Source organism: Parasteatoda tepidariorum, chromosome X2 (genome assembly GCF_043381705.1).
Source record: "Parasteatoda tepidariorum isolate YZ-2023 chromosome X2, CAS_Ptep_4.0, whole genome shotgun sequence".
In the NCBI taxonomy this organism is placed as follows: Eukaryota; Metazoa; Arthropoda; class Arachnida; order Araneae; family Theridiidae; genus Parasteatoda; species Parasteatoda tepidariorum.
In genome coordinates, this window is record NC_092215.1 from 48,301,786 (window position 1) to 48,316,889 (window position 15,104).

The 15,104-nt window shown below is 30.7% G+C and overlaps 1 protein-coding gene and 1 long non-coding RNA gene across 2 annotated transcripts in view; both read left to right on the plus strand.

Moving 5' to 3' along the window:
- The window catches only part of LOC107449499 (rhoGEF domain-containing protein gxcJ), a gene marked incomplete in the record, with an annotated part of 107,274 nt that overhangs the window by 54,280 nt on the left and 37,890 nt on the right, over positions 1–15,104 (plus strand). Inside the window, 2 exon segments of the mRNA XM_071188164.1 lie at positions 1,509–1,795; positions 8,368–9,420. Of these exon segments, the coding sequence (XP_071044265.1) occupies positions 1,522–1,795; positions 8,368–9,420 (1,327 nt within the window).
- LOC139427221 (uncharacterized) overlaps positions 1–15,104 on the plus strand; it is a 423,254-nt gene that overhangs the window by 18,287 nt on the left and 389,863 nt on the right. The gene's annotated exons all lie outside the window — the stretch shown is intronic.

Sequence of the window (15,104 nt, forward strand, 5' to 3'; positions counted from 1 at the left end):
AAAAAAATTAAACAGCATCATTAACATCAAAAAAGTTTAAGAGATAACAGAAGGTTATCGCCCGTAAATCATTTCGCTTCTCTATATCTTGATTATTCCGTACTATATAACAATATAAATCGAAAGTTTTGATCAAAAATAATCATCATAATTTTATTAATCTTATGCAGTTAGTCAATTTAGCATAAACGAATGCATCGAAAATAGCATCTTATTTATCTAAATATCAATGCCGACCCGCAAGTAGGTAAATTTGCAGTGTTTTCAAATACCCTTCTAAATTTTTAGTTTGATGCATTAGGGTTCATTTGATTCAACGTTTAAAAAAATACATCAAAAGCAATACCTCACTTGTCTAGGTAACAATGCTTAAGTATATCCTCCTGTTGACTCAATCAAAAAATTCGGCTTACCTCTTTGGAGGTGACTTGAGATTTCTTACCAATTGTTAACTTATAAGCAATTATTTTTTAAATTTTATCTAATTTCCCCCTTTTTTATAAATGAGGTTGGGGGGGGGGTTCTTAAAAAAGTTTGTCTCAAGGTGGAAAGAGAGGAGTCAGAAACACTTTTAATATGACGTACACTAAATAAAAATGCCGACCCAATAGCACAGATCGATTAATGATCGTGCATATTTTTCCCACTTATTTACAACTTGCTGCCAAATAAAGTTGAGCGTCAGTGGTATGTTTAGAAAAGAAAATTATTGTCGCAGATTTTCCATTAAAACTCACGGCGACATTTTTTTCCCTCATTTCAAGTTTTTTTTCTTTTCTCTCAATGTATTGCAGCATAATTAATGTTTCTGTCGTCAACGAAGGTTTTCGTGACCTCTATTTCAAATTCGATTATCCAACGATGTTGAGGTTTTTAGTAGTAATTAACAAAAAATGTGTTCATATCACCAAATTTAATCGTCATTCGTTTGTAACTCTTCTAAGGACTTCATTTTTAAATTTTATCCTTTGACTGCATTTTAATATTATTTTTGGCATAGTTTTCATTAAAATAAGTACGAACCATTGTTGTTATGATCCCTAAAACACTCATAAGATTTGCAATACGGTTTTGTGTTTTGTTTCTGATATGTAATATAACGTAGCATGTGACAAAGAGCAAACTTTGTAATAAAGAAATGAAAATATTGAAAAAAGTGTCATTATTTATGGTTGCAATTTATTATCATATCATTATTATTATGTCATTATTATTATTATATCGTTATTAATAATTCATATTTTGCTATTATTTTCGTATTGAACTTAAAAAGGTTTACTGTTTTGAAAACGAAATTTCAAAGACTTTAAGACGCCTCAACCCTCGCCGTATTGGATTATAGGTTANCTTTGGTGATATTATATTATTTGACAGTACAATAACTATATTGAAAATCAATTAAAACAATTTCGTTGTGAAATTTTCGTATTTTGCTTTATTTTTATCACATTTATTAATTTTTCAACTGATATATCACATGAATTATAAATTTTTACTTTATTTTACAGCATGTAATTCCCAATGGAAAATTTTCAATGTGATAGAATGGATCGGCGGCGTCTTCATTATGAATCAGCACAGTGCTGGACACAACCAGTGATTCGATTAAAAAGGCCACCAATCATTTCTAAGAAAAAAGACAAATATGGATCTGTTCATTCAACAAGTGCAATTTATGGACAACTACGAACACCTCATTATTATACTCCCTCTAATATGTGGTATGCGTCCATAAGAAGTCTTAATCCGCGAGATCTTATTTATCCATATCCATATGAAGAAGTTACCAAAGAAGGTAAATATATTTCAGATATTATACTAATTATTAATAAGTATTTGGACACCCGTGTGACGGCATTGTGCTTCTTAATTTAAGGTCATTGTTGCCATCATAGATTAGTATGTTGATAATGTTACAATGAGTGAGAAAAAAAAACAGTTTATTTCCTAAATTCCGAGTTTAATCCCCAAAAATTTCAGGTTTTTTTTTCGATCTTTCAAAAACTGTGAGTTTTTTTTTTTTTAATATTGGTATAATAAAGTTTACTTAAAGGACGAGAGACTCTGAAACTAGTTGGATCACCGACTCAAGAGGTGCAACAATCGTCCAAAATTAATTATTATACTAATTACTAATAAGTATTTGGATACCCATGTGACGGCATTGTGCTTTCTAATTTGAGGTCCATGTTGCCATCATAGATAGGTATGTTGATAATGTTACAATGAATGAGGAAAAAAAAAACAGTTTATTTCCTAAATTCCGAGTTTAATCCCCAAAAATCCAGGTTTTTTTTTTCGATCTTTCAAAAACTGCGAGTTTTTTTTTAATATTGGAATAATAAGGTTTACTTAAAGGACGAGAGCCTCTGAAACAAGTTGGATCACCGACTCAAGAGGTGCAACAACCGTCCAAAATTAATTATTATTCTAATTACTAATAAGTACGGCATTGTGCTTTCTAATTTGAGGGCCATGTCGCCATCATAGATAGGTACGTTGATAATGTTACAATGAGTGAGGGGGGGGAAAACAGTTTATTCCCTAAATTCCGAGTTTAATCCCCAAAAATCCAAGTTTTTTTCCGATCTTTCAAAAACAATGAGTTTTTTTAATTATATGGTTACTTAATTATTGGATTATTGGAACAATAAGGTTTACTTAAAAGATGAGAGCCTCTGAAACGAGTTGGATCGCTGATCAAGAGGTGCAACAATCGTCCAAAATTAGTTAATGGACTTATTTATCTAGTCGCACTGTTAAATGAATAATGAAAACTACATAATTTTGTTTTACAAAGTAGTAATATTAGTATTTAATTTAATTAAAATAATATAATTTATTTAAAATATATGATAAATATTGCTCTATAATAAGTAATAATCATAAAATAATGTGGAAACGAAATACAAGCTTTTTAAATTTCGAAGCGGTGACAACGGAGGTTAAATTGCTTTGATACATCTAGTTTTTCTTACAATTAAAAACATGTAACATTAATTACCTCAATTTTATTTTACTGTTTGTGGCAAAAGATTGCTGATATTTAGTGATTAAACTGATGACAAATATTACAAGTATATAAACAGTATTGAACTAATACTGTTTATTTGAAGCAGTAAATTCTCTAGCCTGAATACAATAGTTTATTTAAAATTGGCTCACTAGACACTCGAAACTGTATAAACAGGAATCGATTTTACAATAAGAAAACATGAGATATTGAAACTATTTAATAATTTTCTGTGAAAAAACATTTCTTCAAATAATTTTTTTATTTTTTGAAAAAAAGTATAGCCTTTTTTGGATTAAAACTTTCTGCATGCTTGAATAAGGTTTATAATTTGATATGTGAGTTATGATTTCCGCAAGAAGTAGCGAGTGTTCCAAAAATGTTCAGATGGGTGACAAAAGGCAAATTTGCAATGCAAAAATAATGTTGAATATAATTGGAACAACGATTGTCAATTGCTCGACATTATACAGTTATTTTTCAAACCTACATTGAAAAAAATATTAATGAGAATGCAAAATTTTACCTTGTAACTGATGTGTCCAGCGTTTGCAAGAAGCTGCAAAAGTTGATGAGAATTTCGTACCAATTGAATCTCACTCTAGACAATTAACTTATCCATAATCTAAATATCCATCTATTAGGCGAGAACTTCTGGCCATAATTGATTCTGTCAAACTCTTTCATCAATATTTAAATGGTAAAGAATTTATAATATTAACTAACGTTAAGGCATTAACCTTTCATATAAACTTTCAAAAAAAAATAAAAAAATATTGTGAGAAGAGGGTTAATATTTCTCTAGGAATTTAATTATCAGATAAAACATATTCAAGATTTAAAAAATCTTGCTGATTACCTTTCTTGAGTTACGGATATTGTGATCTATAATTTAAATGTATTTGGGATAAATAAAAATCTAAAAACTGAAAATATAAGTAAGTAAAAGTTGTGAAAAAACTCAGGAAATTATAAACAAACTCAGTGATAATAAATAATAAATTCAGTAACAAAAGGATTAAATCAAAAGAATAAATGTAAAAAAAAAAGATTTTTTGTTGATGATAAGGGTGCACTAACAAGGAAAATCAAACACCCTCATTAAACCAGCAACGGAAACAGCACTTAATTTTTTGTTTAAAGTCAATGGCTGGTCTAATTTTCATTAAATAAGGAAATATCCCTTTCAGCGATTCAACTTTTTTTTCAATTAATCTCTTCTTCTGATAACTATATTTAAATTTTTCTTCCTGTTACTTATCACACTTTTTACTGTTCTTGTAGTATAAGTTTTTTGGTTGAATTGTCAGGTTAAGTCTGGTTAGGCGAAAAAGGGAAGAGAAGGTCTAAAAATGAACAAACGTTTAAAGTTCAATTGCTAAATTGAAATAAATTGAATAAAAATTGCATTTTTTTTAAGCTAAGACTAGTATAGGATTAGTTTGTAAAGTAATAAATGACGGACACGAAAATAAATAAAAATTTTGCAAAGCGTTTGAAATTAAAACTGGAAAATATTGTCAAATATTCACAATAAAATAAAAGAGAGAAGTGTCAAATATTGTTGATGACAATTGAGTGATAATCACCATAAAAATGTAATTGTCTCCATGGCAAAGAGTCAGAGAACTTAATATTTTTAAAACAGCACTTCAAAGAATATGTGAATGTTTATTAAAAAATGAGTTGTTGTCATGGAAAAGAAACTGTGTGTTGATAAAAATTTGCTAGTTGAGAGGATATGAAAAATAATTTATCATTGAAACAAAATGTATTTCAATGTGTAATGTGTAAAGTTTTATATTTGTATTTGTTTATTCAATGGGCTTAGTCAGAAATGTAGAGAATAAAAATACACGCTTTTCTCAAAAAAGAGACTCCCTGACCCCTATCTTGAAATAGTTTATTATAGATTTGAAACAGTAAGGAGTTTTACTTACTTAGGATGAATTATTACTACTGTTGACCGAATATCTCCTGAAATAAAAAAAACCGACTCCATCTGTCGCTATGGATAAAGTCGTTATGGATAAATTTTCAGAGGAAGGCATTGGCCCGCATTGGGCTGTCTGGCCAACTATGAAGATGATTTGTTTATTCAGAAGCACATGAGCATTTGATCAAATTTAGAGCAAAATTTTTTTTTTTCAAAAAAAAATTTGAACAAATGTTTAACGTAAAATAACAAACTACATCAACACATTTTGATTTATATAGAATATCATGAACGTAATGCAGTGCACCTCAACATTTTTATCAGTGCGGACCGGTCGACATTCGATAATTTTAACGCATGGGGAAGGGACGTTGATATGAATAATACATAGTCGCTAACATAATAAATACACAGTCGTTACATAATAATGCATAGTCGGTTATAAAATTTTAAAGTGTTTCGATTTAATGACTTTAATTGTATTTAAACATGCCTTCAAAATAAAATACAATTACACACGTGGTATTGGTAGGGCTTTAGGTGACGTCTCTCTGCTCCCGGTTAACCTCTTATCCAAGGAAAGTCATATAGTTAGTCTACGGTAAGAACTACCCCCACCACAAAGTCTGATGCCGTCTGCTGTTATGGAAACAAGAATAGCGCACTTCATGTAGGGTAGCTTCTCTTCACTCTAGGGCTAACACAATAGACCAAAGAAGAAGATTCGCCGACCGGAGCCAAAACTTTTCCTAAACATTGACCCCACAACCCTACTTGAAATAGTTATACCTCGTTACTACAGTCACCGCCATGGGTCCAGATGAATAACTAGGGTAATTCTTACTTTAGAGAAACTATACAAACCCAAGATAAATACGCCAAAGTAAATAAAATGAAAATAATTTAATGTTCCTTGATACAAACCGATACCGGTCCACGCTCATGGGTTGGAGACTACTGCTGTAGAACATTCATTTAGTTGATAGATATAATTTTGTGCTCAATTGAGTGATGATAAATCATCGCTCCACGGGATTGTGACTTTTTCTTTATTTAATCACTGTTATCAATAGATTTTTATGTGGGTAAGAAAAAATATATATTGTCTCATTATTTAACCTTTTCCTTCCGTCCAACTTTATTTTATTTTTTCAAAATTATAGTATTTTCCTTAGAGAATCTTTAATTAAATTTAATTGCTCTATTTTACTTGTTGAATTGAATTCAAATTTACCACGTGTTTAAAATATGCGGTGAATTATTAGTTTTTCATTTATTCTCTAGTGTGCAGTAGAATTTAGTAAGTTTGAAATGAAGAACTTGGTGAAAGAACCGACTAAGAGAAATTTTTAAAAAAATTGAGATTTCTCTGGGACAGTTCTTATTTTAGTTTCTGGTCAGTTCTATTCCAAAGATACTCAGTGGAAGAACTGGCTAAGTGACTTAACGATAAAAATAGTTCATAAACATCTCTAGAAAATCCTATGCTTAGGATTGAGCGCTAGGGCTCGAGGAGAAAAAAATTTGTGAAAATGAATAACTTGAAACAGCAGTTTCCATACATTAAGGAGGCATTTTTTTTTACGAATTAATAATTAAAAAAGACAAAAAAATGACCCTTAAACAGCTTCAACATACAATTCTCTGGTACGCATTAGTATGTGTTTAAGACACGCTAAACAAACTAAAGAAAGTTTAGGACACACTTTTTTCTAAACAAAGTAGCGTTGAAAATGAATATTATTTTGTACAACTTTTTCAGTTCTTTTTTATTGTTACTAGCTGAATACTCGTTTTTATTTTTAAAATAAAACTAAATAATCAATAAATCGGTAATGATCAACATTGCGAAATCATGTACAAAATTAGAAAGAGATATGATGCCACAATTATTCGGCATAATTAAATAGCTCGAGACCAACTCCTAATAGTCAAAACTTACCATAATATTAATAACTTACTTACCATAATAAATATAGTAATAACTTATAATACCATATACCAGTGAAACATCTACTTTGCGAAAATTGAGTTCAGGCAGCTTCTGAATCGTTTTTCGGAGTAACAAGGCTAGATAAAATTTTATACCAGTTTATTTCTCAAATTAAGGTTGCTAAAATTTTATTCTGTGAATATAAGCCTAAATATATGCATATTTATTATTTTTTCGAATGAAATTATGTTCGATAAAAGATATTAAAAATAGCCTGTTTAAACAAGCAAATATTACGCACAAAACTTGTCAAAATATTCTTTTATAAAAGAGTTGGAATCAAATAAAGCAACTCCCAAAAATTTTGTGAGTTATGCCTTTACAAAAATACTGAATGCATAAAGATTGAACGAGAAACAAAAAAAGAGGAACGTATAAATGCTCATTTACTCATATTCATTAAAGCGTCACTTAGCCGGTTCTTCCACTAAGCTCTTCAAATATGATTTCAATTAATTTTAATACAGGTTACATTTTATTACCATGTGTACTTTGATAAAAAATTGCAGCTCTGCAGTAATTTGATGTTAATTATATAGACTTTTATACCGCACGTACAATAAATCAATACCAGTATTGTTCAACACTAATGCATGAATACTAGTATAACTATATTATTTAGTACCTAGTTAAAGTATTTAACTTTATTTTGTAGTGCTGCCAAGCTAATACTGCCGTAATGTACTTCTGCGTAAGAAATTTTTAAATTCCCATCAGTAATACTCTTCAATTCCAACATAGAGATTTTCTTTATTTTTTTTTTGTCCATCAACTTTAAATTCTCGTGAGAAATACTCTTTAGATGTTTTTACCATTAATTTTTTAAGTTCCCTTCAGTAATACTCTTCAATTCCACCATTAAGATTTTCTTTATTTTTTTGTCCATCAACTTCAAATTCTCTTGAGAAATACCCTTTAGAGGCTTTTACCACCAACTTAAGTTCCCTTCAGTAATACTCTTCAATTCCAACATTGATATTTTCTTTATTTTTTGTCCATCAACTGCAAATTCTCTTGAGAAATACCCTTCTGAGGTTTTTACCATCAACTTAAGTTCCCTTCAGTAATACTCTTCAATTCCAACATTGAGATTTTCTTTATTTTTTGTCCATCAACTTCTCAAATTCTCTCTTGAGAAATACTTCTTAGAGATTTTTTTTACCATCAAATTTTTAAGTACTCTTCAATCTAAAACCTTGATAAAAAAAAAAGCTTCGGAAACAAATCTACGGACTTTCCGAAACTGAAAAATTATGATACAAAGCTCTAAATTGATTCCGAACTTTTAATGTTGCTTCATACAACCGAGTGTTAGTTAAATATATATTAAATTTTCAAAAAGTTTATGTAAAAATAAGTTCTGGAATTTTGTTTGATAATGTTTATTATATTTCTATTTATTAATTTATTTCTATTTCAATGCAGTCTTTGCTTCTCCTGTTGCTGCTGCTGCTGGAAATTGTGTTTGTCTCCGACGTCCTCCTGAAAGTGTAAAGCAACGGCCAAAATGTGTGAAAAGCTGCTATGGTGCAAATAAAAAATTATCCGACAAAACAGTTGAGGATAAGATTCCCTCCAGTCGAATGACTGGTTATAAAAAATGTGTCTCCGGATATTTAAAATATGGCCACAAGGGTACTACCAAAGATGTTTCTAGAAAATCAATTCTTGAATGTGATGTTACTGCTTATGATCTGATAAAAAAAATCGTTAAAACTCCATGCGCGTCAGAAATTGAAGATAGCGATTTGGACGATAATGTATGTGATAGCGTAATAGCAAATGACAAATATCCTTCAAACTCTCTAACAAATCATAATCGACAAAATGAAAACAGTATTTACAAAGAAACTAGTAGTGTATTGGTGTGTGGACAAAGAATTTTTACTCATAGTCAAAATCACCGTTCTAAATCCCCAACTCTAATTCCATTCCAAAATTCTTCTTGTAGTAAAAACTGGTCCTCCAATGACAGTATTTGTATACCAGATCCAGATTATGATGATAATGATGAAACAACTGTGATGAAATATAAAAGTTATTCACCTTTTCGGAATTCTTTAGATAGATCTTACAATAAAGAGTTGTCAAAATCTATGTCTTCCCTTCTTTCTGAAGATGTATCTAATATCGAAAAAAATATTAATTATTCAGCAGCTTTACAAGAAAGAAATTCTTCTGAAATTCTGTGTAGTGCTAAGTTGTATGAATCATCAAGTGATAGTGGTACATTATCATCGGAATATCCAACTTGGACGTCAAATGAGTTAAAATCAATTCTTAAGAAAAAAAGACGGCATATGATACAAATGCAAGAAGATCGCCTTTCAGAGAGTCAGAAAAAAAAACAAGTGCAGTTTTTAGGAACAAAATTTCCCGATCAGATGACTGAGTCTGTGATAAATTGTGATACTTACGAGACTATAGCAGACATTTTTAAAGAAAAGATTCCCTGCCATGGAAACCTTGCAAAAAATGGTAAGTTTAGTTTCCTCTTACAACTATTAGTTAATTACATAATATTCCTTCTTCTTTGCATTTTTTTAAAAAATTTCCAAAACTGTGCAAACTTACATCGTGGTTGTAAGCTGGCATGTGACATAGCTAAAAGGACGTAAGGTATAATCCTATCTTTGTAATAGGATAAAAAAAACTTATCTGTTTCAATACCACACTCATACACACAGGTACGCAAGGATCGGAAACCGGGGACGTGTGTGCCTGTACCCACAGCCGAAGACGTCACACATAAAGCTCAAAAGCGTTGCATTTGTGACATTGGAACATGATTACAACATTAAAACATTTCAAAGCACGTGATGGGCATATCAACATAAGTCCAGTAAATTAAGTAGGCAGCACTAAATTTCACAAAAAGTTGAAAATTAGAGAATTCGCAGAAGCTCCGATATTAAATCTGTACTAGAAAATCTTTATTTTATATGCTAATATAAAAATTTATCCAAAGGTTAGAGTAGAAAATCTTTTTCAGGAATGTGTAGAAAAAGCACTAAATAAATAACACGTAAAAAAATTTTGTAATTCTAAAATTTTCAAACACAATTTCAGGAGCAGCGATGACTCAGGGGATAGAGCGTTCGCCTTCAATGCGGCGAACCGGGTTCGAATCCCAGTCGATACGAATTCCGCATCTGGCTTGCACAGACTACAGTGCCAACGTGAAATATCCTCAATGGTAGACGGATCATGGGTTAGAGTCCCCTTGCCGTCAGGCTAACCGTGGGAGGTTCTCGTGGTCTTCCTCTCCATGTAACGCAAATGCGGGTTAGCTCCATCAAAACGTCCTCCATGAAGGCAAATTTCTCCCAATACTCGAACCAGGAGCTCCCTTGTCTTCTGGATTGGGTTCAAAATTATAAGGCTACGGAGTTGAACAATAGTAGTCGTAAAATCATAAAATTGGGTCGGCTATTCATCGACCGTTATTAAAAAGAAAAAAGCACAATTTTAAGGCCCCGGGTATAAAGCGCTCGCTTACCAATGAGATGACCCCGGTCAATGGTCGATTTAAATTCCACAACCCGGCTCTCGCCGACCACAATGCTGACGTAAAATATCCCTAGTGGTAAACGGATCATGTGTTAGAGTCCCCTTGCCATCAGGCTAGTCATGTGATGCTTTCGTGTTTTTCCTCTCCATGTAACACAAATGCAGGCTAGTTTCATCAAATAAGTCCTCCATGACGGCAAATTTCTCCCAATACTTCAACCAGGGGTTCTCTTGTCTTCTGGATTGGGTTCAAAATTTCAAGGCTACGGAGTAGAACATTGGTAGTCGTAAGCTCAAAATTATGTCGTCTGTTCAAAGCTGCTTACGAAGCACAATTTCAATGATTATTTTATGCTACTAGACTGTTTAAGACACTTTAATCCCGTTAACGTCATTTTTACATTTTCGCTTTTTATTTTATCTATCGACCTAATTATACTTTTCACGGACTTTTTTTTCCAAAGCTAAATTAATGTAAAAAATTATTAATATTATATTGATTTTTGTTCAACTTATTCATGTTCAAAAAAATTTGACTTTTAAAATAATGAATGTTTTACATTTCGAAAAAAAATATTCACAACTCATATTCTTTTATTTCTTCGAAATTATTCTGCCAATTTTGTTCAAATTTTGCCATTAAAAAAGTAATTGTTTGAAAAATATAAAAATTTGTATACCTTACAATTCACAATTTTTCCGATTATTACAATTATTTTACAAGATGGCAACGATTTTAATTAAATAATTGAAATAACAATTCTATGAAAACAACGCTTCGTGCGCTGCTAAATTAGACCCTTTCAAACGGGCTCTAGCGTGAAATCTTAAGAATTTAAATCAATTATTAAAATCTTTAAAACTTTTTCCAGATTAAAAATTTAAAATTTTTAGTCAATAATAACTTATTAACACAAAAAAATTTTAATCGAAATAAATGACACGCAATAGAAAAACTTGCAGAAACAAAACATTAATTATGGTTTTAAAAAGCAATCAGTTTTAAAAATCCACAATTTTGATGAAGACATTATTATAAATTTCTGAACTCTGAGCAATCACTGTTAAGTTGTCAAATGACGTAAGAAAAACATAGTTGACAGATCTTCATTGAGAAAAAGTATATCTCTCTCGCAGTAATTATATATCACCATTAAAACTAAAAAAATGTTGCTCTTAACTATTATGGAACTTGCACACGTATAATTAAAGCATAATATGAAACACTTTGTTTACTAATATGAACTATTCTCTTTTTAGCTCTCCATATATTTTCTATTTATTAATTTATTTCTATTTCAATGCAGTCTTTGCTTCTCCTGTTGCTGCTGCTGCTGGAAATTGTGTTTGTCTCCGACGTCCTCCTGAAAGTGTAAAGCAACGGCCAAAATGTGTGAAAAGCTGTTATGGTGCAAATAAAAAATTATCCGACAAAACAGTTGAGGATAAGATTCCCTCCAGTCGAATGACTGGTTATAAAAAATGTGTCTCCGGATATTTAAAATATGGCCACAAGGGTACTACCAAAGATGTTTCTAGAAAATCAATTCTTGAATGTGATGTTACTGCTTATGATCTGATAAAAAAAATCGTTAAAACTCCATGCGCGTCAGAAATTGAAGATAGCGATTTGGACGATAATGTATGTGATAGCGTAATAGCAAATGACAAATATCCTTCAAACTCTCTAACAAATCATAATCGACAAAATGAAAACAGTATTTACAAAGAAACTAGTAGTGTATTGGTGTGTGGACAAAGAATTTTTACTCATAGTCAAAATCACCGTTCTAAATCCCCAACTCTAATTCCGTTCCAAAATTCTTCTTGTAGTAAAAACTGGTCCTCCAATGACAGTATTTGTATACCAGATCCAGATTATGATGATAATGATGAAACAACTGTGATGAAATATAAAAGTTATTCACCTTTTCGGAATTCTTTAGATAGATCTTACAATAAAGAGTTGTCAAAATCTATGTCTTCCCTTCTTTCTGAAGATGTATCTAATATCGAAAAAAATATTAATTATTCAGCAGCTTTACAAGAAAGAAATTCTTCTGAAATTCTGTGTAGTGCTAAGTTGTATGAATCATCAAGTGATAGTGGTACATTATCATCGGAATATCCAACTTGGACGTCAAATGAGTTAAAATCAATTCTTAAGAAAAAAAGACGGCATATGATACAAATGCAAGAAGATCGCCTTTCAGAGAGTCAGAAAAAAAAACAAGTGCAGTTTTTAGGAACAAAATTTCCCGATCAGATGACTGAGTCTGTGATAAATTGTGATACNATTATATATATATATTTTAAATTTATGTATATTGTTCAAAGTTGCTCTCTCTACCCGATTTTCTTAATGGAAATTTAAGAATACCGTTTCCCTGGAAAGAAAATTATTGATATTCTACTGCACTTATTTAATTGATTACATATAAATGTTAACAAGTAACATATAATTTGAGTTTACCTTTAGTGTAGAATTGAAAGAAGTTGATATTTAATGAAATGAAGGTGATAGAAGTTACTTTCTCTGAAAAAACATACCGTTTTTCACCGAATTCGAATTTCTAACCGATTTCTATTCGAATTTCTATTTTAACCGATTTCTATTCGAATCCCCCCGCCCCCCAAAAAAAGAAATTCGAATTTCTATTCGAATTTCTTTTTGGGGGGGGGGGCCCAAAAAAAAATATATGAAATTTTTTTAACCGATCATTAAACCAAAAGTTATTCCGGGTGTTAGTTTCTTTTATGCACTGTACACACATACTACAGAAATACGTATATATAGTGTATACTTATCAACATAGCATACATTACCTATACATACAATGTATGTACAGTTCTCAAAGAAAAAAAAAGATCACCTTTCTAACTTTCAAACGGTTGGTCGTATTTTTATTCTATAAAGTGCTTTGGTAATATCTCCAAAAAAAAATTTTAAATATGTATAGCAGTTAAATGCAACCATGGCGGAATATGTTTTGACCAAAAAACGCACTTTTTCTGAAGAAATATACCTTTTTACAATCGAATTCAGATTTATCACGCCAAAAGTAGGGGGGGGGGACAAAATTTTGAAACGCTTGCCGTCATAGCTTAACCACTGTAATGGTTTAAAAATTTATTACTCCAGTGTTATTTTAACGTGTCACGTTTCTCTTCAAATCTCTAATTATTTTTTGTTTTAAATTATTTTTGCACGAAATTATGTTTAGATAAAGAAATTTTACTATTGGGTGCAAAAAAAATTTCTATTCGCTTAAAAAGTTCTCGAGATAAGGCGAAATGCACAAAAAGAAAATTAACACTAAGTGGTCGGAACCCATCAACATTGATTCCTAAAACGTGAAAATCTAACTTTTAGATTAAACATTATTTAGAGGGTTCCGTTTTTTATTTATCGCACCGCACTACTGTTTTCTCAGATAAAGAAGAAAATGTTTTTTCAGATCTTCCTTGCAGTGCTTTTTTATTATAAAACAGAAGTCACGTTTGTGTTTAAATGTCTATAAATGTCTATTGCCTAAAAACTATTTAATATACTTTAACGCTAACTCATTTTCAACAGAGACTCAGATAACGCTTAATTTTTGAAGGCCAGGGTATATCACTATCGAATTCAAGCTAAGCAATTTTCTCAAAGCTTTATCACAATCTCTTATATTCCTTTCTTTTTCCTTAACATCTTCCCCTATTACTTTCCTTTCATATAAACAACCGTTATTAAAACTTTCGTTCTGTAAATTGTTTGTTGCGCATATCTTGCGCATAAAAGTGGCGCATATCTTTATTGCGAATTTTTAATTTACATAAATTTTAGAATTAAAATATACTAAAATACTTCGTAAAATAGTTTTTTTTTAATATAGAATTGGATCTAATAAGCGGTTGTGGGAAAATCGAAATTGGAGAATAATAATACAAAAGTCAAGTTTGAAACTAAATTTTTGGGAAGTTTTGGTTTATATAAAGGAATAGAAAGGTAAAAAGTATATATACAGTAGAGTCCCGATTATCCGAGCCCCGGTTATCCGAGTTTCCGATTAAACCGAGCTATCAAAAATTTCAAGGATTTTTTTTTTCTAGTTTATTTTTAAAAAAACCGCTGAAAAATAAATCTGAATTTTATCTTCCAAACACTCAGAAAAGCAAAATCCATCAACTTGGTCTGATGAAATTATCGTTAATATCCTCAATAATGATAATGAATCTAGCGAAGATGATGAAGACAGTGATTATTAAAATCAACATATAAAAATCTCTCATACAGATGGACTAAAAGCTATCGAATGTACTAATGAATACATAGAACAAAAAGAGGCGACACCAACCTTCCTGTTATCCCTAAAAAAGGCAAAACATTACTACAGAAAAGCGCCAAAGTTACGTAGAACGAAAAACGATTAAGGACTTTAAGTAAAAATTATTTAATTCTCGTAAAGTATGCTTTTTAAATGTTTTTAAGTAAGCTTTTTAATTATAATATGAATTGTATGTGGTATACATTTTGTATTTCTTAAATATATTACATTTATACCTTCTCTTTTTCTTTCCGTTTTTATACTCTTCGCTTTAACCGAGTTTTTCAGTTATCCGAGTTTGTTGCGGTCCCCATTAACTCGGATAATCGGGACTCTACTGTA